The sequence below is a fragment of the Sinohyriopsis cumingii genome, chromosome 16 (assembly GCF_028554795.1).
Source record: "Sinohyriopsis cumingii isolate HCF-2022 chromosome 16, ASM2855479v2, whole genome shotgun sequence".
NCBI lineage: Eukaryota > Metazoa > Mollusca > Bivalvia > Unionida > Unionidae > Sinohyriopsis > Sinohyriopsis cumingii.
This window is the reverse complement of record NC_142976.1, coordinates 60,608,818-60,630,226: the sequence shown is the minus strand read 5'-3', so window position 1 is coordinate 60,630,226 and position 21,409 is coordinate 60,608,818. Positions and strand designations below refer to the sequence as shown.

The following is a 21,409-nucleotide window of genomic DNA, read 5'->3' as shown; positions in this document are numbered from 1 at the left end:
ATCTGAATATATAGATCATCAATAAACACTTAATCTGATGTGCTGTTTTTTTATTTCTCTTGATTTTAAGTCGAGTATGGTAGGTTATCTTCGCTAGCCAAGGTTCCGATATGTTTACCTATCTACAGTAGATAAGTTAATATATCAGTAAATTGGCTAGCAATGATGGTGGTGGGTCAGGTGAGGGTAGAAGATTTTCTTCTACCTGCGTATTATGACACTTTACTGTAACTAATACGATGCACATTCAAGGTATGTCTACCGTCAAAACATATCATGAAACATTATTCCTTTTATCTGAATTATCTGGGTTAGAGCCAAGGTAAATTTAATCGTTATTTAACACCATAATGATTTACGATCTACTGTGAATCTCCGAGAAGGAGAAACGACATAGTTGTCCAATACCTTAGTGCAGTTATAAACACTTTGGGAGAAAAAGACAAAATACATTATTATCTGGCCCCAAGAGCAGTTATCCAGCTGTTGAACACGAAATATGAAATCCGAAGTGAAATATCTACCGCTATGGGTCCTTCCTGTACTCTTCATTTTGCTACAGAAATCAGGTAAGCTTACTAATTTACTCTTAAATTCACTGGGAAACTGTGGAAACTGTTTTGGACTCCAGTACAAATTTACATCATTGAGGTATAGTGTGAATTCATTTTACCCTAATTATGCTTCCGTCTTGAGACGTTTTGTACTTTCTGTTCTTCTGTAGTATTTGTTTATCTTAAAGGCATGGGTTGGGTTGAATGAATTTACTATACGCTCGTCAATGAACGCGAAACAACACTGACGCCACCACGCCAGTAGTGAATGGGGCCACCCTAGCCTCAATGGGAATTAGCATTACAGAGACCCCTGGGCCACTCTAGCCTCAATGGAAAATTAACATGGAGAAAAATAGTCTTGGGCTACTCTAGCCTCAAGGGGAATTGAACATGGAGAAAAAACCCTGGGTCATTCTAGCCTCAAGGGGAATTGAACATGGGATTTTTTTTTTAAAATTTTTTTTTAATTTAAATTTAAATTTAAATTTAAAAAAGGGGTAGGCAATTGAATAAAGTCATTCTCTTTTCGAGAAATATGGCTGGCCCTGAAAAGGGCCTTTGGGTTTATGTTAATGTATCCATTAATGTCTTTTTTAGCCCCTGTTTTTTTTTCTTTTTTGACGGTCTGGACACTCTGAAGACCAATGCCTTTTCTTCTGACAGATATAGCAAGTATCCTGACTTTTATCTCGAAAGGAAGGAGAGTAGTCCGTAGGCTGGTCTGAAGAGAATTTTCTAATGACCCCTCGCAAAGCTCTGACGAAACGTTCCATCTGGGTAGCCTCTTCCATCGTTGTGCTCTGTTTGAGAGTGAAATGAATAGTGAAAGGACAAGACACACACCCTTTTATATACGCTGGTTTGTCATGACTATAAATTAGTCTATGGTGTTTAAACTTTAGTCATTTGACGTTTTTCACTCAAGATGAAACGATCCTATTCATTCGAGAAGAAAGAAGAAGAAGAAGAAAGTAAGAGGCAGAAACGTGATCTATCGCCTCGTACCAGGGCTGAAATCTTGGCACAAATTCATGCCAGTGATTTTGAAGAGGACATGAGTGAACCAGAATCAGAACCCTCTAAACCAAGTTCACCACCCTTAGTCAACCCTGAAAAGTACTATTCCATTCGAGAGACGGAAAAGCGCTCCTCTAGAAAATTTAGAACCACGGCTTACACCTACACAGTGAAGTTTAAAGATTTCAAGGCCGACGTACCCTTGGAGAAAGCAGAAGGGTTTATCACCGAGATGTGGGATTCTTTGCTCACCGCACTCAAGCGACAATGTCAACCCAAAGAAGACGATCGCTTGACACTATCCATAGATCACGACGGTTTGAAATCCCCTGTTTGGATCGAGTTTAGCAGACCCGCAGAACTAACCCCTTCCAAAGTCATGGACAAGATTCAACACGTACAACAATCTAATGACCAGTTTGACATCACCGATGGTAAAGCCACACTGAAAATGGCCCACGTCTCTCCTCCTCAAGGGACTGGACGCAAAAAGATGTTATTGGTGGACGACCTTCGCAACACCAAAACAAGTCTCGTCCGAATTAACAACCCTCAAGACCAGATGTGTTTAGCTCGAGCCATCGTGGTGGGACGAACCTATGCCAACAAGAACGACACAGTAGAATGGAAAAGAGCCTGGAAAACTATTCGACAATCGGACCGAGCCAAACAACGAAACGAAGCAGAACTCCTGTTGCAACAAGCTGGTCTGTCCAAAGACACACCCTGTGGCATTCCTGAGATGCAAAAATTGCAAGATGCCCTAGCTCCTATGGTTATAACAATCGAGAGCAACACAAGCATTGTGGATGGAAATGCCCAGGATGTTTGGCCTCTCCACCCTGTCTGAGCGAAGAACCAGTGCCTTGTTCGACTTGTCTGCGCACGTTTGTCAGCCCTACCTGTTACCAACAACATTTGAAAACACAATGTTCACAGAAGAAATGTGCTTGTCAACTCCTGAGATTGTGCCCTACGTGAGACAAGGCATAGGTACCAACAGTATCAAGGCACACGTATGTCGAGGAAAGAAAAAATGTCACATTTGTCACCACATCGTCGACTTGGAACACCAATGCTACGTGCAAAAATACCAACCCCCACCAGAGCAAGAGGACGGTCACAAGAAGAAAAGCAATTTCATCTTTTTCGATTTCGAATGCATGCAAGAGACCGGCATTCACATTCCTAATTTCTGCGTGGCTCATCGAGCGTGCGAGAAGTGCATTCAAGAACCTATCTTCAGTCATTGCCCTCACTGCAGCAAAATTCCTGGAGGGCGTGAAAAAATCTTTCGAGGACCGAACACGTTAGCCGATTTTGCCCAATGGGTCTTAGATCCCATCGACAAGACGTGGAGCCAAGAGGACATCGAACGTTACGGAGATTGTCATCGTCATGCCACCGTGATGGCTCACAATTTCTCCGGATACGATGGACAGTTTCTTCTCAGATACTATACGGAACAAGGCACCGAGCGTCCTAAAGTGACTTTGAACGGAGCCAAAATCATTTTCATGCAAGTGTGACAAGTGCAGTTTAAAGATTCGATGAGTTACTTGGCCATGCCTTTGAGTCGAATGCCTAAAACGTTTGGAATGACAGAAATGGCTAAAGGGTACTTTCCTCACTTTTTCAATACGGAAGCCAATCAACATGCCGTTCTACCCCATTTACCTGAGGCTCACTATTACGACCCCGACAACATGCGTACCGAACAACGAGAAGCTTTCTACGCTTGGTACCAAGCTCACGCCTCGGACTCTTTCGACTTTCAGGAAGAAATGCTAAAGTATTGTCGTTCCGACGTGGACATTTTACGGCGTTGCTGTGGAAAATTTCGAGAACTGTTCATGGAACACGGAGGGGTCGATCCTTTGAAAGAAGCTTGCACCATTGCCAAGCGTGTTCCTTAGTGTATCGACAACGATTCATGCCTGAAAACACTGTGGCTGTCATCAGTCCTCAAACGACCCACTTTGTCAAACGTCAATACTCGGTCAAAGCCCTACGTTGGTTACATTACTTGTGCGACAAGGAAGACAAGTGGATTCAGCATGCCCGCAACGGAGGGGGCGAAAAGACCATCGGAACGTATTCGGTCGATGGCTGGGACTTAGAAAACCCCAAGATCGTGTACGAGTTTAACGGTTGCTTATTTCACGGATGTCCCGTCTGTTACCCTGACCGTGGCACTAAAAATCAGTTTTTGCAACGAACCATGGAAGACTTGTACCAGGACACTTGTCAGCGGCGCCTAAAGTTAGAACAGGAAGGATACCAAGTGGTGGTAATGTGGGAACACGAGTACGATCACCGTATGAAAACCGATCCCGAGTTTAAACGCCTCGTGGAAGGTTACCAGTTCATGGACCCGCTGAACCCGAGGGATAGTTTGTACGGAGGAAGGACCAATGCCACCTGTTTGCTGTACCAAGCCGACGAAGAGAAAGGAGAAGAAATCAAATACTTGGACGTGTGTTCGCTGTATCCCTACGTGTGCAAATATTGTCGCTTTCCTGTAGGGCACCCGCAATTGTTAACGGAACACATCGACCTGAAAAACATTCGACAATACGAAGGCTTGATCAAGTGTAAAGTTTTGCCTCCCACGAACCTATACCATCCCGTCTTACCTCACCATTGTCAAGGCAAACTGATGTTTCCATTGTGCCGTACTTGTACCGAAACGTGCAACCAAGATCAGCCTTGTCAGCACACCCAGGAAGAACGGACCTTGACGGGAACCTGGGTCAGCATAGAATTGTTCAAAGCTCTGGACATGGGATACCAACTGTTAGAAGTGTACGAAATTTGCCACTTTCCCAAGACACAACAGTACCACAAGGGTGACCCTACTCAGAAAGGCATTTTCGCCGACTACGTGGATGCCTTTTTGAAACTGAAACAAGAAGACAGCGGCTATCCTTCCTGGTGTCACACTCCCGAAGACCAAATAAAATTCAAAGAGAAATACTACGAACAAGAAGGCATCTCTTTAGACCACATCGAAAAAAACGAAGGCAGGCGATCGTTTGCCAAAGTGATGTTAAATTGCTTGTGGGGTAAAATGGCACAACGACCGTGTTTACCCAAGACGGAATATTTGACAGAACCTTCCCGCTACTTCCAGATGATTCACGACAAAACCAAATACATGAAACACGTGGACGTCGTTCGAGAGGATTTGATCTTGGTCAATTACGAAGAAGATCTGGACTTTGTACAAGACGACCCTTTTGGAAATGTCATCATTGCGGCTTACGTGACAGCTCATGCTCGCTTAAAATTGTACGAAGCTTTGGAACTGTTAGAAGAACGCGTCCTGTACTTTGACACGGACAGTTGCATTTACATCCATCACCCGAGTCAACAGCACCCTGACACCGAAGGAGACCGTTTAGGAGCCTGGACAGACGAGCATCCCGACGACAAGATTCTAAGTTTCGTCAGTGGCGGCCCCAAAAATTACGGCTACGAATACCGGGACAAACAAGGAGAAGTGCACACGACGTGCAAAGTGAAAGGACTGACTCTGAATTATCGTACCAGTCGAGTGGTCAACTTTGGGGTATTGAAAGAAGCCTTGCAATCGGGAGAGGATGGAAACTTTAAAGTGACCACCTATCAACCGAACAAGATTGTACGTTTACCCACTCACCACATCGTCAGTCGACCCTTGGAAAAAGTCTATCAAATTGTATACCAGAAGCGAGTGCGACTTCCCAATCACTTTACGTTGCCGTACGGTCACGTCGGTATTGGTCTGTATATAAAAAGGAACCCTAGGCAAGATCGATAGTTCATTGTTCATTGAAGTAACTTACCATGTCGTTGACGAAGAAGAAACCAGATTGGTTAGGAGTCAAATGTTGGACATCACCGAGACCAGGGTTTTGAGGCTTGGACACAAGAGGTAGCGCAGTATGCACGAGAGTTATTCAAGGAAAAAAGTTACTTTTCAACCTGTGTTAGTGACGGTGCCAGAAGAACCCGTCACCCAGGACAGGACTGTCGTGGACATGCCTGAAAGACCCTTTCGGGAGGACACTTGTGTGACCTTACCCCCTACTATAGAACTGGTTAGAACTTTACCCAAAACATGTGGTTGTTGTACAGACACTTGTTTTTATTCCACGTTCATGGTTATCATGTGCCTTTTATTCTTGTACTTAAGCCTTTGGCTTTTATGTATTGTTGTCTTTCGTATTCATGTTTGAAAAAAAACATTCAATAAACGTGTTCTGAAAAAAAGTATATAAACTCTTGTCTTGTTTGTTTTCGTGTCACAAGTGACATTTCTCACACTATGGCTACCTCTGCTGTCTCTGCTCCCTCTTCCTCTACTGTCAAAGTCATCGACGAACACTTAGATCGTGCCAGTTGGGAGGCTTTGTATCTTCGCCATCCCTTTAACATGCTCATTGCTGGACCTAGCGGTTCAGGCAAAACCGAATTCGTCAAACGTTTGATCGAACATAAACATCATTTGATCGATCGACCCCCTCAACGAATCGTGTGGTGTTACAAAGAGTGGCAATCGGCGTACAGCCTCTTGCGAGAAAGTCAAGGCGATTCCATCGTGTTTGTGGAAGGCATTCCTAAAGAAGACGACGGCATCGTCTCTGACTCCCGTCTAACCCATTTGGTCATTTTTGACGACATGTTAGGAGAAGACGAAGAAGAAATTAAACTGTGGTTCACGCGCAAAGGGCATCACCGTAATGCCAGTGTCGTTTACATCACCCAAAATTTGTTTCAACAAAGTAAAGCCCATCGCACCATCAGTCTCAATGCGCATTACGTGGTCTTGTTTAAAAGCCCTCGAGATAAATCGCAAGTGCAAGTCTTAGCCAAACAGTTAGGAACGCCTTGGCTGACTCAGGCGTACGACGATGCCACTCAAGCTCCACACGCCTATTTACTCGCCGATTTGAAACCTACGACCCCCGAGTATTTGCGATTTCGTACCCACTTGTTTCACCACTGGTGTCAAGACGGAGGGCCTGTCCTGTACACATCTCCGTCCTCGACTTCATTTCACTCCACATAAAAAAATCTATAAAAACCTCAGACCCTTTTTCGTCTGTCTCACTCTCAGTGCGAACATGACGTCCCTTCAGTCGCATCTTCCTGTCAAATTGATTCGTGCCTTGTATGGCATCAGTCGAGAAAAAGATCCACAAACACGAGCTCGTGTCTTAGAAGCTAGTCTCAAAGAAGTCTTACGATGGTTCACGGTTACGGCACGTCAATTACTCCAAGGAATCATTCAGATTCCTCATCAAACCAAACGCTTTTTTGATCGAAACAAAGTCGCTTTGGTCCAACTGGCCGATCCCCGCATCGACACTCAAACCAAAAACAAATCATTTTGAAACCTGGAGGGAGAGGTACTCTAGGAGGGGTCATCATTCGCTCACTCTTAAGATGGGATCCTAATGCCCCCAAAGTTATCCCCAAGACAAAAGTCCAACGAAGCCCCAAGAAGAAAAAGACCAGGTCCCCAAGGAGAACTTCTCCAGTGGCAGGACCCTCCTCTTACCAGACACCACCCCGGAAAAAGAAAAGAAGCCCCCAGAAAAAGAAACAGAGAAAAAGTCCTCAGAAAAAGAAAAGTCCACAGAAGAAAACTAGTCGCAAGAGAGGCACCTCGGCCAGGACGCAACCTTACACTCGCAAACCACGACCTGCCACAGCGGTGACTGCGTCTCCGGCAGCCTCACGTTTGTCCACTTCTCCGTTGATGTCACCAGGAACTGAAGAGCACTTGGAGACGTTGATCACACCAAGAACTTCTCCGTTGATGACCCCCAAAAGAACTTCCCCAGTGGCAGGACCTTCCAATTTAGCGGCAGTGGCTGCTGCTCACAAAGTACCTTCTCCCAAAATTAAAGTCCATGAAAGATCGGGCATGTTACAAAGTTTACTGGATTTGTCCAAGCAAGAACTGGCTCGATTTAGTCCGTTACGTACCCCTGCACGACGTGTCATGCCTGTCCTCAAACTAATACGACGTAAAGACAATCAGTGGCGACGCGTTCCAGTATAAAAAAGGCCTGTGACCAAGTCGGGTATCAGTGTTTTTTGGTGCTCCTGAAGACTCAAAGATGTCACCCTCCAGAAAACCCCGAGGAAAGAAAAGGAAAGGACTGCCACCACGTTTAGCCAAACATGGGGACATGTTATCTGTCCTGTCCAAAGCTTCTCCACCCCTACGAAAAAAACTCATTCAAACAGCCTCCAAAGAGGTCATCGATACCGTGTGCGAATGTTGTTTGAACGTTTTGAAAGGCACGATCCCTTTGTCCAAACACCAGAAACAATGCTTAGGCAAACATCGTCACGTTCTTCGCCAAATGGTTCAAAAGAAAATTCCCATTCGTCAAAAAAGAAGATGTTAGTGCAACGTGGAGGTATTTTACCTCTCTTGTTAGGCCCCATACTGAAAGGAGTCTTGGGAACCATGTTGGGAGGACTGGTGGGAGCAAGATAAAAAGGCCTCGGAAGTTCCAAGATCTCAGAATCGACCCCTGACAACCCCATGGAAGGACGAAAACTAGCTTTAGTGCCTTACAAACGATGGATGGAATACCATCGGTGGCAAGAACAACACACCCCGCATTTACCTCCCAATCCCAATTTGAGCGAGATGTCCCAGTTACAACACGAGTTGCAGTCCTTGATGGATCGCCAAGATTTGTCCGAAACAGAAAAATCGCAAAAGTACGGTCAACTCTTGCAACGACTGCAACTCTTTCACCAGAAAGCTTTAGACGAAACAGCTCTACCCACTCTGAAAGATTTTAAGACCTTGATGAAAAGTCCAGCACCATCACCAGTACCAGTACCAGTACCAGTGACCAAGACAGAAAAAGGAAAAGAAGAAGAAGAAGAAGGGTTTCAAACTCCACCAGAAAAAGTACGCAAGTTAACAACACCACCTACCTCCAGAATTGGATGGATTAAAAAGATGATGGCCACCCCTTCTTCATCACAAGAGAAAAGAAAGTGAAGACAGAAGTGAAGACAGAAGTGAAACAAGAACCGATATCCCCCGCTCAGACATCCTCCTCCTCTTCAACACCTATTGCCGGTCGCACACGCAAAGCATTGCAATCCAAGAAAATACCCCAAGAGAAAAAGAGTAGCATCCTCCAAGAGTGGGTGCCTTATTAACACACCAACCAACACAAAAAAAATGGAAAAAGTCTTAGCCAGCATTTACTACGATCCCTCCCATCCTGCAGGTTACGGAGGAGTTCAAAAATTGTATCGTGCTGCCAAAACGCGACTGAAAAGTCTCCGTTTACCTCAAGTGCAACGATGGTTACAAGAACAAGCTACCTACGCTTTACACAAACCCATTCGACGCAAGTTTGCCAGAAGTCGCACCCGAGTGGAAGGCATCGATCATCAATGGCAAGCCGATTTAGCCGATGTCTCTCATTTGGCCAGCTACAATCGTGGCTACAAATATTTGTTTTGTGTCATCGACGTCTTTTCCAAATTTGCCTGGGTCGTACCCTTGACTTCCAAATCGAGCAGCGAGTTAGTGCGAGCCCTGCAACGGGTGCTGAAACAAAGCGGTCGTCACCCTCTTCGATGGCAAACGGACAAAGGTACCGAATTTCTGAACCAAGCTTTCCAAAAAGAATTAAATAAACTTGACATTCATTTTTTTACCACCGAGAATCCCGAAACCAAAGCCAGCATCGTGGAACGTTTTCAACGCACTTTGAAAGAACGCATGTGGAAATATTTTACGCATCACCACACTCTGAAGTACATCGACATCTTACCGCACCTGGTGCAAGCGTACAACCAATCTTACCATCGAAGCATTGGACGTGCCCCGCAAGACGTGACTCCCGACAACGAAGTGTTGGTGTTTGAGCGCCTGTTTGGTACGTCCCCGACGAGGGCTGTCCCCAAGAAAAGTGGAGACTTGGCCGTAGGAGATTGGGTGCGCATTGGCAAAACCAAACGCACTTTCGACAAAGGTTACTTACCTAACCTGACGACCGAATTGTTTCGCGTCACTGGACGAGTGCATGGCCGTCATCCTGCCGTCTATAAATTGGAAGACATGAACGGAGAAGTGCTCAAAGGAACGTTTTATTTGCCCGAGTTACAACGTGTCACCAAAAAAGAAGACGACGTGTACGACATCGAAAGCATTCTCGAACGCAGAACCCGTAAAGTGGGCAAACGACGTGTCAAAGAAGTCAAAGTACGTTGGAAAGGATATCCACCCAGTTTTGATTCTTGGATCGACGCTTCGCAAGTCATCGACTATAAAAAGAAGTGACCATCATGCCCTTTCACACAGCAGACGCAGCTACGTCGACCACTCCTCCTTCACCTAGTTCTTCTGTGCAAGATTTACAAAAACAACCCTTGTGGGTGTGGTGTGGAGAACGTGTGCCTAAAACGTAAATCGTCTTTTTCTGCCAAATCTTCGTGGTGTATTGTGTCATCGGGGCAGCCATCGCCAATTTGAGTTTGCAACAAGGAGACAAACAATTGTGGACCATTTTATTGAGAAGTTGCATCGGTTACCTGCTTCCCAATCCCTCCCTGAAATTCTCTTCCAACGGGAACCTTGTGTCCAGTGCCAGTGGCAGTCACCACTCCAATCACCACAATCAAAACCCCATTTTGGGCGGAGACACGCCTCTGACGTCCAGTAACCCCTCGGACAGCCACAGAACTCTGGAATTATGAGTCACCAAAACCAATTTTACTTAACCTTACCCAGTGACAGTTCCATGGAGGTGTTTCCCCACAACACGTTGTGCTGTTACACGGCCAAATTACCTCAGGCCATCCCCTTAGATCACGAAGCCCATTGGGAAGTGGCTTTAGTAGAAATCATTCACCCGACCCAAGTCCTCAATGTCCTTCCCAATCAAAATTTTTTTGATGTGGAAGTTCATGACGAACAATTGCAACAGTGGATGGATAGCAATGTCAAATATGACAAGAAAACCCGTACACAAAAGTACACCACCTATCACTTGTTCATTTCCCCAGGCTATTATTTTAGTGGTCAACATTTGGTCAGCACCATAACCTCCAGGTTTAATGTCGTGTTTCTGAAAGCTTTGGAGCATGTTAACAAAAGTGTCACCATGGAGTACCACAAAACAGCTCGTCGCTTCTTGATGAAATTTGAACGGAGTAAAATCCTGTCCATTTTATTTTGTCCTGAATTGTATGACATGTTTGGCGGAGACATGAACCTGAGAATGAGCATGATGAAGAAAAGCGAATTACCCATCGTTTACGACAACGAGTCTTTTAGCAAGTTATTTCGTGCCCCGGTAGAACTGAACCAAGGACTGAATTTGATGTTTGTGTACTCCGATGTGGTGGAGTATAACGTGGTGGGACACACCTCCGTACCGTTACTGCGTGTCATTCCTTTCAAAGTGGATTCTGCCACGAACACTGACGAGGAAGGTGAAAACACTTACCACGTCCACCGCGAATTTGTACATCCTCACTATTTGCCTGTCAGTAAGTCGTATTTGGACACAGTCAACATTACTATAAAAGGAGATTTGGGACAAAATATTCCATTCACCAAAGGAAAAGTCACGGTGAAACTCCATTTTCGAAAACGGTTTTCTCACGATTCGTAAGTCATGTATCCAGTGTACCGAGGGGTTGCTCGACAGCGAGGACACGGTTTAGGAGATATGTTAAAATCGGCCTTTCGTTCGGTGGCCCCGGTGTTGAAACCGATGGTGACACGCGGATTGCACGCATTGAAAGATGCGGCACTGACGCAAGGCAAAGAATTTCTCCAAAATGTCATCATCGACAAACAAAACCCTAAAGAAGCCTTCATGAGGGCAGGCAAAAATGTCTTTCTGCAAACGGGCAAAGACATTTTGGGTCACCGAGAAACACCTATAAATGCCCTGCACGCTACCGAGTCAGGCATTCAGCAAGGACAAGGCAGAAAGAGACGACGAAGAAAACACCCTTTCAGCAGACTTCAGGCTAGAAAGGCCAAGAAAAGAAGAACCGTTCGAGACTTAGACGTTTTCGATTATTGAGAAAGAACAAAAAAAAAAAAATGATGCACCGAGAGTCTTGCGCTTGTTCCAAGACGGAACTGGATCTGTTTGCCATGCCCCCCACCATGATGACCATGCAAGAATCCCAGTGGGTGGAATTTCATCCCGTCTCCTCATTGGCCGATTCCGCTCCCATCGAGTTTGAAATCAAAGGACAGCCCGAAGATTACATCGATCTGAATAGCAGTTACTTGTACCAGAACGTCAAAATTCTAGATAAGACTGGAGGTGCTATAGACGATGAAGCAGTAGCTCCCGTCAACAATTTCATGCATTCCTTGTTCAGTGGAGTGGACTTGTACTTGAATAACAAACTGGTCAGTAGCAGCATGGATACTTACCCTTATCGTGCCTACCTGGAAAATCTCTTGACGTACGGAATAGATGCCAAGAACACTCATCTCAATGCCTGTGTGGTATGGGAAGCTGACGAACCTACCAAGTTTGAAATATTGGAAACTGATGAAAAGAAAGACAACAATGATGGATTTGTAGAACGAAGAAAGAGAATCACGGGAGTCGACACAAGTTTAGAACTGAAGGATCGTTTGCATTTGGACATGTGGTTGCAAGAAAAGTATTTGCTGAACGGGGTGGATGTCCGCCTGAGACTGAATCGTAGCAGTGCCGCTTTCCATTTATTGGCTGATAGTGACGGTTACAAAACCAAAATCCTAGAAGCCAGACTCTACGTACGCCGTGTGGAAGTGTTACCTAAAGTGGGAAACGACATCAATCAGACGTTGAGCAGAACGACTGCCAAGTATCCCATACGACGCGTGGAAGTGAAAACCTTCACCATTCCCAAGGGACAGCGATCCATGATCGAAGCTCATCTGTTCCAAGGACAGTTACCCAAACGTTTGATCGTTGGTATCGTCGAGAATACAGCCTTCAACGGAGCTGCCGAAAAAAAATCCTTTCTACTTTCAACACTTTGGCGTGTCCAAAATCGAAGTCAGTCGCGATGGCAAAACCTTGTGTACCCGACCTTTCGAACCTGACTTTACCAAGAAGAATTACTTGAGATCGTACTTGTCCCTGTACGAAGCCACCGGCCAGTTAGGAACCAACACCAGTCACGGCATTACGTACGAAGATTATGCAGGAGGCTATGCTTTGTGGGCTTTCGATTTCACTCCAGACCAAGGCAGCGACGAGGGACATTTCCACCCTATAAAATCCGGCCAGATTCGTGTGGAAATTCAGTTTAAAGACCGAGACCCTGATGAAACGGTGAACGTCATCCTGTATGCAGAATTCGATAATACGATAGAAATCAACAGTTTGAGAGAAGTCATCCTAGATTACTAGAAACCATGGAAGACTGTTATCCCTCTTTACCTAGTGGAGAAACTTTGGACATGAAATGTGAGGAGACCGTGGAAAAAGAAGAAGTGATCATGATGAAGTCAAGATGGCCAGAACAAGAAGCCCATTTAGCCTCCTGTTTTGCCAAACACTTGGTCGACAAAATGACGGAATTGATCAAGAAAAATTGCTATGGGTGTCAAAACGATCATCCCAGTCAAATTCAACACGATAAATGCCTGATGTTGAGTCAAGAAGAAAAATTGAACGAGTATCTGGACGAAGCTTGGAGTCTCATCTCGGACGAAGACGTGTTGCACCAGTGGTATAAAGACTTGCGTGAACATTCTTGTCCACCATTAACCACTCAAGAGATCCATCGTATCGAAGCTCTCCTGAATCAGAGTGAGGAAACAGAACGAATAACCGTTTATTCGTCAGACATTTTCAAGCAAAAAGTCAGGATCGAATTGACGACTTATTATTACCTGTGAAGAAGAAAAAAAAACACACACAAATCAATGGATTCCTGGGAACTTTATTACCTTTTGAACTACAGTTCGTATACGGCTTCTTGGAATCCTGTCGTCTGTGCTAAAGATGAACTCCCTCATCGCAAACCTCAAGACCATCAAGCTTACGTGATCAACACGGACGACAGTCATCTCCCAGAAACCCACTGGGTAGCCGTCTACTTTCCTCAAGAAGGATGTGTTGAATATTTCGATTCGTATGGATTGCCCCCTTTGGAAGACGATATCATCGACATTTTGAGAAGAAATGCTCAGACCACCCGATTCAATAATGTGAAATTACAAGGCACAGATTCCTTGGTGTGTGGACAATATTGCGTGTATTTTCTGCATCATCGAAGCCTGGGCTATTCCTTAGAACATTTAGTGACTCATTTTGATCCTCGTTCTTCTTCAAGAAATGATGTGAAAGTAGATCGATGGTTTTGTGACCATTATGCTTATCTTTTGTCTCAAGCTAGGAAACGTAGTGTCCATCAATGGCCTAATGATTTCCAACAGTGGAAATCACAATTTCATTCACAACGTTGTCAGCCCTGTTTAAAGTAGATTGTGAATTGAGAAAAAAATGTTGGTGATTTGAAAAAATTGTTTGATGTTATAGTGTTGGATTATTGTTAAAAATGTTAGAGTTGTTGGTTAGTGTTAAGTGATTTTTGAATAAAAATGTTGTGTTTTGAAAAAAATGCCTTTGTCTTTTGTTTAGCTATAAGAATGTTGGATTGATGCTCTTTGACTTCTTACTATCCCTCTCATGACACTCACTGTACATTGCGACTCGAAAACCGTGTGGGGGATGTTTTCCTTCACGTCCGCGCTTTGACTTTAAGAACCGGTTTGTTTCCAGTCTAACCATCCATTGTCGACTCATCCTCCTAAGAAGATGTGTTCCAAACTAGCTAAGCTCAACGAAGCCTACGTGAATTTGCATAGGGTCAGACACAGTCTGATACCGAAGCCAGAAGAAATAGAGAATGTGAGAATGTTAAAAATCACTAAAGACCTGATAGAAGAGCTTTTCAGAGAAGAAATGAACAGGGAAAAAGAAGAATGGACAGAGAAGTACAGACTTCAGAGACAGCAGCAACAGCAGCAACAACAACAACAGCAGCAACAAGAACCTGAAGCTGACAGAGGCTTTGTCGATTGTCGTATCGACACCAAAGAGTTCTTCTTCTCTTTCCGAAGAAGCAGACCTATCGCCAGAAAGTCTATCCTCAGAGGACATCGCATTCTTAGAAACTAAAAGATTGCCATAGCAAACAAAAAAAACCCAGCCCTTTTCGGGGCTACCCAATACTCTAGAAAAGAAATAACTATCCATTTGCCAATGTGTGTAGGTAGAGTAGTGTGAAAATAAACACTAACTCTTTTTAAAAAAATGTGAGGATATGTGTTTGTGAGTTTGTGTGTTTGTAAGTGATCAAGTACGTTGGTGTGGATAGTAGATTAAAATGATGTCTTTATTTGGTGTTTGAGGTGTAGATTTCGGGGTTAGATTGGATTGCTTTGAGTATGTGGATAGTCAATTGAAGTGATTTATAAAAAATTTTAAAATAGTGATGGGTAGAATAAAAAAGTGAGTGAGTGTTTCTTTTAGGTCCGCGCGTTGTTGTTTTTTTTTTTTTGGTCATGATCTAGGTAAGATCAATTTTATGTTTTTAAGGGGATGTTTTCCTTCACGTACGCGCTTTCACTATAAATTGAAACTCGTTCGGCAGTCTAGCTACCCTTGTTGATTGATCAACACAAGAATGAATAGTAGCAGAATAAGCAAACTTCTTGAACTCCAGACACATCTGGAATATGTCAGGCGCCTGGTAAATGAACTGGCTGCGGAGGCTATAATAGAAGAAGAAAGAATAAAGAAGGAAGAGGAGGAGAGAAGACAGAGGGAAGAGGAGGAAAAGAAAAGAGAAGAGAGGATGTCGTTCAATATTCCCGAGACAGAGGATTGGGGTGCTGAAGCGAATCATCCTCCCTCTTCGCTCCCCAGAAGAAAGGTGAAAGGAGACTGGGGAAGAAGATGCGTGTGTGGCGCCAGGCCAGGAAGGTGCAATCATTAGATAGTTGCATCTGGAGTTTAAAAAAAAAACAGCCCTTTTCAGGGCTACCCAATACTCTAGAAAAGAAATAACTATCGATTTGCCAATGTGTGTGTGTGTGTGTGTGTGTGTAGGTAGAGTAGTGTGATTATAAACACTAACTCTTTTTTCATAGTGCGAGGGTATGTGTTTGTGTGTTTGTGTTTGTAACTGCTCACGTAAGTTTGTGTGAATGGTAGATTATGGGTTTCTTTATTGTTTCTTAGCGTATGTGAAGAGTATAGTTTGGGTTTTGTAACCGCTCACGTACGATTGTGTGGATAGTAGATTATGGATTTTGTTTATTGTTTCTTAGCGTATGTGGAGAGTATAGTTTGGGTTTTGTAACCGCTCACGTACGATTGTGTGGATAGTAGATTATGGATTTTGTTTATTGTTTCTTAGCGTATGTGGAGAGTATAGTTTGGGTTTTGTAACCGCTCACGTACGATTGTGTGGATAGTAGATTATGGATTTTGTTTATTGTTTCTTAGCGTATGTGGAGAGTATAGTTTGGGTTTTGTAACCGCTCACGTACGATTGTGTGGATAGTAGATTATGGATTTTGTTTTAATGATTTGCGTGTGTAAATAGTAGATTTGGGGTTTGTTTATTGTTGCTTCACTTACGTGGATAGTATATTATATGAAATGAGAAAAGTAGGGGATGTTTTCTTTCACGTCCGCACGATGTTAGGTCATGATCTAGGTAATATCAATTTTATGTTTTAGGGGGATGTTTTCCATCACGTACGCGCTTTCACTATAAGAACCCACAGTATTCGTCGTTCAAACCATTCTACAAAGAAGATGGCTTCTAACCAAATTGACAAAATGCAAACATTGCAAGACGTTTTGGACAATTTAGGAATGATGGAGCAGATGTTAATAAGACTCGTTGAAGACCACTATTCCTATAGTCCCCATCGTGTAAAGATGGAAATTAATAACTTAAGAAAGGTAAAGGATAAGATAAGTGGTGTAATGAAAGAGATAAAGGAGGAGAAGGAGGATGAAGAGGAAAGGATAAGAATACGCAAATGGAACGAAAAAATTGAAAAAGAAGAAGAAAATGAGAAGAGGAAGAAAGAAGAGGAGGAAGAGAAGAAAAAAGAAGAGGAGGAGAAAAAAAAGAAAGAAAAGAAGAGAAAGAGTGTAGGAGAGAAAATAAGAAGTTGGTTGAGAAAAAGAAGAAATTAGAAGCAGAAGAAGAAGAAAAACCAAAGTCCCTTTTCAGGACCAGCCATATTTCTCGAAAAGAGAATGACTTTATTCAATTGCCTACCCCTTTTTAAAATTTAAATTTAAATTTAAATTTTAAAAAAATTAAAAAAAAAATCCCATGTTCAATTCCCCTTGAGGCTAGAGTGGCCCAGGGTTTTTTCTCCATGTTCAATTCCCCTTGAGGCTAGAGTAGCCCAAGACTATTTCCCATGTTAAATTCCCCTTGAGGCTAGAGTGGCCCACGATTTTTCTCCATGTTAATTTTCCATTGAGGCTAGAGTGGCCCAGGGGTCTCTGTAATGCTAATTCCCATTGAGGCTAGGGTGGCCCCATTCACTACTCACGCCAACGCGGCGCCTCCCTCTCCACCAAAATCTAGACACAATGCAATGAACATATATAGTGAATACATATCCGAAACGTATCGCTCTTTGCAGCTAAATTTATTGGATTAAAGCAACGTTAAATAGTTTTGATATTTAACCGAATAAATACTCGTCAATTTACCTTCACTGAAACCCGGAAGTCATGAATAAGCTAGTTCTAACATGCCTAAGTGTAAAACACTATGAAAATAGAGTAAAGTTTATATCACTCGGCCACATAAATACGCATGCAGTTGTACAAAAACAATGAAAGTGCTACATTCCCCTCCATGGGTCTTTCTTGACCTTAGTCAATTTCTAAAGAAGTCAGACATTTTTATTAAGGGAGATAGGCAAAGAAACATGCAACATAAAATGTGATCCGTCTTAATTGCGATGGTAAGGACTCATTGTGCGAACAAGCGTGATATCAACTGCACATCATACGCTCGCCTCATGTTCGGTAGTCTTCTGTATGGACATTTAACTGCAAGCTGTTCACAGACGTTGTTAAAGATAGTTGTCTCAAAGAAGCGTTACAAGCAAAAACCATTAGTAATATACTTATATATAATACAACCTTATATATTTCAGCATCTAACAAAAATACTAAATTTTAGAAGGTCAATATGTATAACGATTTAATGTGTTCAGGATTGTTTCTCGTCCATTTTTTCCAGCTCTGTTTGACTGTTTTTTTTCTCTCGATAAACCATAGTTCTGTTTCTCTTTGTGCTCTGACCTTTGAATGAAACATAGAATTGTTTTTTATTTGTGTTGTCATTTTGAGACACATTGCGAAAAAGGCACATTGTTTGTTCTTCAAATAACGGAGAAATGGCTGCTGAACAGAAATGTTTTGTTTCGAAAGTATTTCGAAAACCTTTTGCATTAATATAATGATTACGATTATATTCTCCATACTGAAGCTGCAGTCGATGCTTATATTCTCAAATTGTACTAGTGAGATACAAGAAATGGATGGCTTTAATGTGACTGAGCTATAACATAACTTGGGAAAAATAATCCTTAGAATACAAAACGAAATGTTCTTTCATGTCAGATAAAAATATTACTCAAATCTTGATGGCTCGAAGAGTTAAACAAAGGCATCAGCAAAGAAACAAACTGAAAAAGCTGATATGGAAGAACAGCAGTAAATCGTAGAAAGTACAAAACAACAATAACTTGGACATCTTATTAAAATATCAATTTAGTGGTTAAATTAAACTTACCATTAACCACTCTGGTGGCCTAGTGGTTAGAGCCTCCGCCTCGCATGCAGGAGGTTGTGGGTTAGATCCCAGGCCGAATCATACCAAAGACTTAAATAAATGGTACTAACAGCTACCTCGCTTGGTGCTCAGCATTAAGAGGTTAGAATTAGGACTGGTCGGCCTGGTGTCAGGATAATGTGACTGGGTGGGACATCATGCTATATGTCTGCGGCATGATGCCCCAGTGCTAGACATCACTATAAACTGCCACACTGCAGACATCGTAACGATATGACTGAAAAATTGTTAAAGCAACTCTGAAAATCCAAATCACACACACACACACACACCATTAAATGAAAAAGTCTAACATCAATTAAGAAGCAAATGGTCTAACAATTGCTGAGGTAGTCATTGCTGTAGGTACGGAATAAGTCCTTTCATGAGAAATTGCGCTCAACAAAACGGAATACACATTGTTGCTTTCTTTCTTGAGAGATTACATGGTGAGGTTTTCGGCGTGTTTTATTGTCAAATTTGATCAGAAAACATCTTTTAAAGATTTTCATCGGTGCACAGGAATAATGTATACCTCGCACAATATCAATTTATAGCATTAGATGCATTCAAAGTTTAATTGTATTTCCTATTTTTGAGGGCGAGTCTAAGGCGATCGTTTGTCCTTTCGAAGTTAGATTTTGGCCTATTGCAAAATGTTAACACCCACAGCGTGTTTTGTATTATTGCATGATATCTGCATGCTGCTTTCTGCAATGCAGGCCTAATAAGAATATTTCAAGAAATAGTGTGTATGTGTGTTTCTTTGTTTGTTTTTTCTTCTTTATTTTTGAAAACTTGATTAGTTACTTTAAATCATTTTGCCTACAAATTGATATTATGAAATTAGTAAAGGCGTATAGGGACTGTTATTATTGATATGTGGGGTTATTTTTCATAGTTATGAAGCCCGTTGTTGCATCATTCATGCGTGTAATTTTTAGCAATTTTAGCATTATTACCATAAGCTTTAAATTGTAAAACTTCGCCTACAAATTGGCACATAAAGTTAAAACTTCTTTATGTTTTCGATCAAGTTATATTAAATACACTGATCACATAATATTTGCGAGTAATAGATTTAATTCTTGCTTAATTTTCAATGTTTTTGCCACTGCAAAATGTATATAAAAGAAAACAACTGATTCCCCTTCTTAACTTTCTCCGTCGTCAGCGTACTCAAGGGCTATATCGCTATGGTCATGTTATTTCTCAAAAAGAGCACAGCAGCTCGCCCTTCCAAGACAAGGCCTATTCCAATTGTCGTTCAACATAAACACGAAATTTGAAATGTCCACAGTAAGTAGGGCTGTGTTATTGCAAGTGCATTTACAACTTGTCCAAGATAGAATTTGACCCGGACATATTCTGCACATATTGCCGAAAGGATTCTTCAGTTGAACGTAACTCAAGAACCACGAAAAATAGCAATAATGTCCAAAATGTTCACCGATGTGTGCGGATAAAAGTGTCTGCACGGATTGGCACATTTTAAAGCATAGGCGAGATTTGCCCCAAAGCGTCAGTCATAATTAGTACAGGTTTAAAGTTGATTTATCGGACTACATTTTTATCATATCCGAATTTTGTAAACAATTACTCATCTCTTGATACAAACCTTTTTGCATTTTATTAAAAAGAACCTGTCTCCTCTCCGAAAACTAATGAACTTAATACAATGGAGCTATGTGGCATTATTATGGGTAAGATATTAAATTTATATGGTATTCACTGCACTGGAACAAAGCGAAGCAGTTTCACTAACTATTTTCGTCTATCTTGTCTAGTAATATTTAGAGGATGGTGAGTGCTCGAATTTGAATGACTCATAATATTTATTTATTTAGAATAAAGACGTGAAGATGCTTATTTCACAGCGGTTTCACACTTTCTATATATATTGTACTATCCCTTCCCTTCCCTCATTTTACATCAGGGGCTACGTAATAAAGTCAATTTCATATTTATAACATTAATTGCAGCTTTCAAGAATTCAGGCTTGCTATTTAATCAGATACAGAAGTAAACATTATATAAAACACAAATACACCTTAATGTGGTAAAACGCCGGTTTAAGTTATCAATCAACATCAACTGAGATTTCATATTAAAGAATATAATTCTCATACACCGAACACACCTTTACATTTCCACCCTGGCCCGTCTATGATGTTTCACAAGGACCCAAACGAAAATGCAGATTATATCCAGTTATGTCTCGCATCAGCTTACATAGGCTGCTTTCGTGGACCCACAACCCTCTGTTATGCCTGACAAACCTGGCCTTGGCGGCTCACCTAAAGGGAAATATAAACTGCGTTGAATTTGGATTCGCTACGCGTTGAGGTCAGCTTCATCTAATTATCATTTTGGTGTGCGATTCCTCCCAGACATATATTTGTGTTTTGTACATATGTTCACAAAGCTATTTTTGAAGCCAAACTCACAGTCACATTTTAGGAAAATGATGCAATTTGACATTATGTTAGTGTTTTTAACAGAAATGTTCTGGTATCGAAATTAACATTATGGATGTCTGTGATATTCCACGTAAAGGATGCACAAATACGTTATGAGTTCTGTAGGATGATCTCATCTATCATTTCTGACACTCACCACAGACTCTATAGAAGCTGGCGTTTAGCATTTTTCATTTGAAATAACTACCCACCAAGGTGTCAAAGCACCAAGACTTTCATTTACAGCAATCAGGTGCGTCAGGAACAGCAGAAGTAGTAAATTAATAGTTAATAATTTTAGAGTGTCTGAAGCTTCTCTGCAGTCGAACAGTCATCAGGAACCTACTGAAGAAAATGTGGGTGACTTTGAGACGAATTATGTTGCACGTGCAGATCACAAACTGGTCGTTCATCGGAAGCTACCAAAATGTAGACACTGGTCTGCAGATTTCCGCAAAAGACTTCACTGGATTTTATCCGATTTATTAATTGGAACAC

The 21,409-nt window shown here is 42.1% G+C and overlaps 1 protein-coding gene across 1 annotated transcript in view; it reads left to right on the top strand.

Moving 5' to 3' along the window:
- Positions 1-306: 306 nt before the first annotated feature.
- LOC149780533 (uncharacterized) overlaps positions 307-21,409 on the top strand; it is a 42,829-nt gene continuing 21,726 nt past the window's right edge. Inside the window, exon 1 of the mRNA XM_089937548.1 lies at positions 307-569. Within this exon, the coding sequence (XP_089793674.1) occupies positions 500-569 (70 nt within the window). The 5' untranslated portion in view covers positions 307-499. The remainder of the gene's footprint in view (positions 570-21,409) is intronic.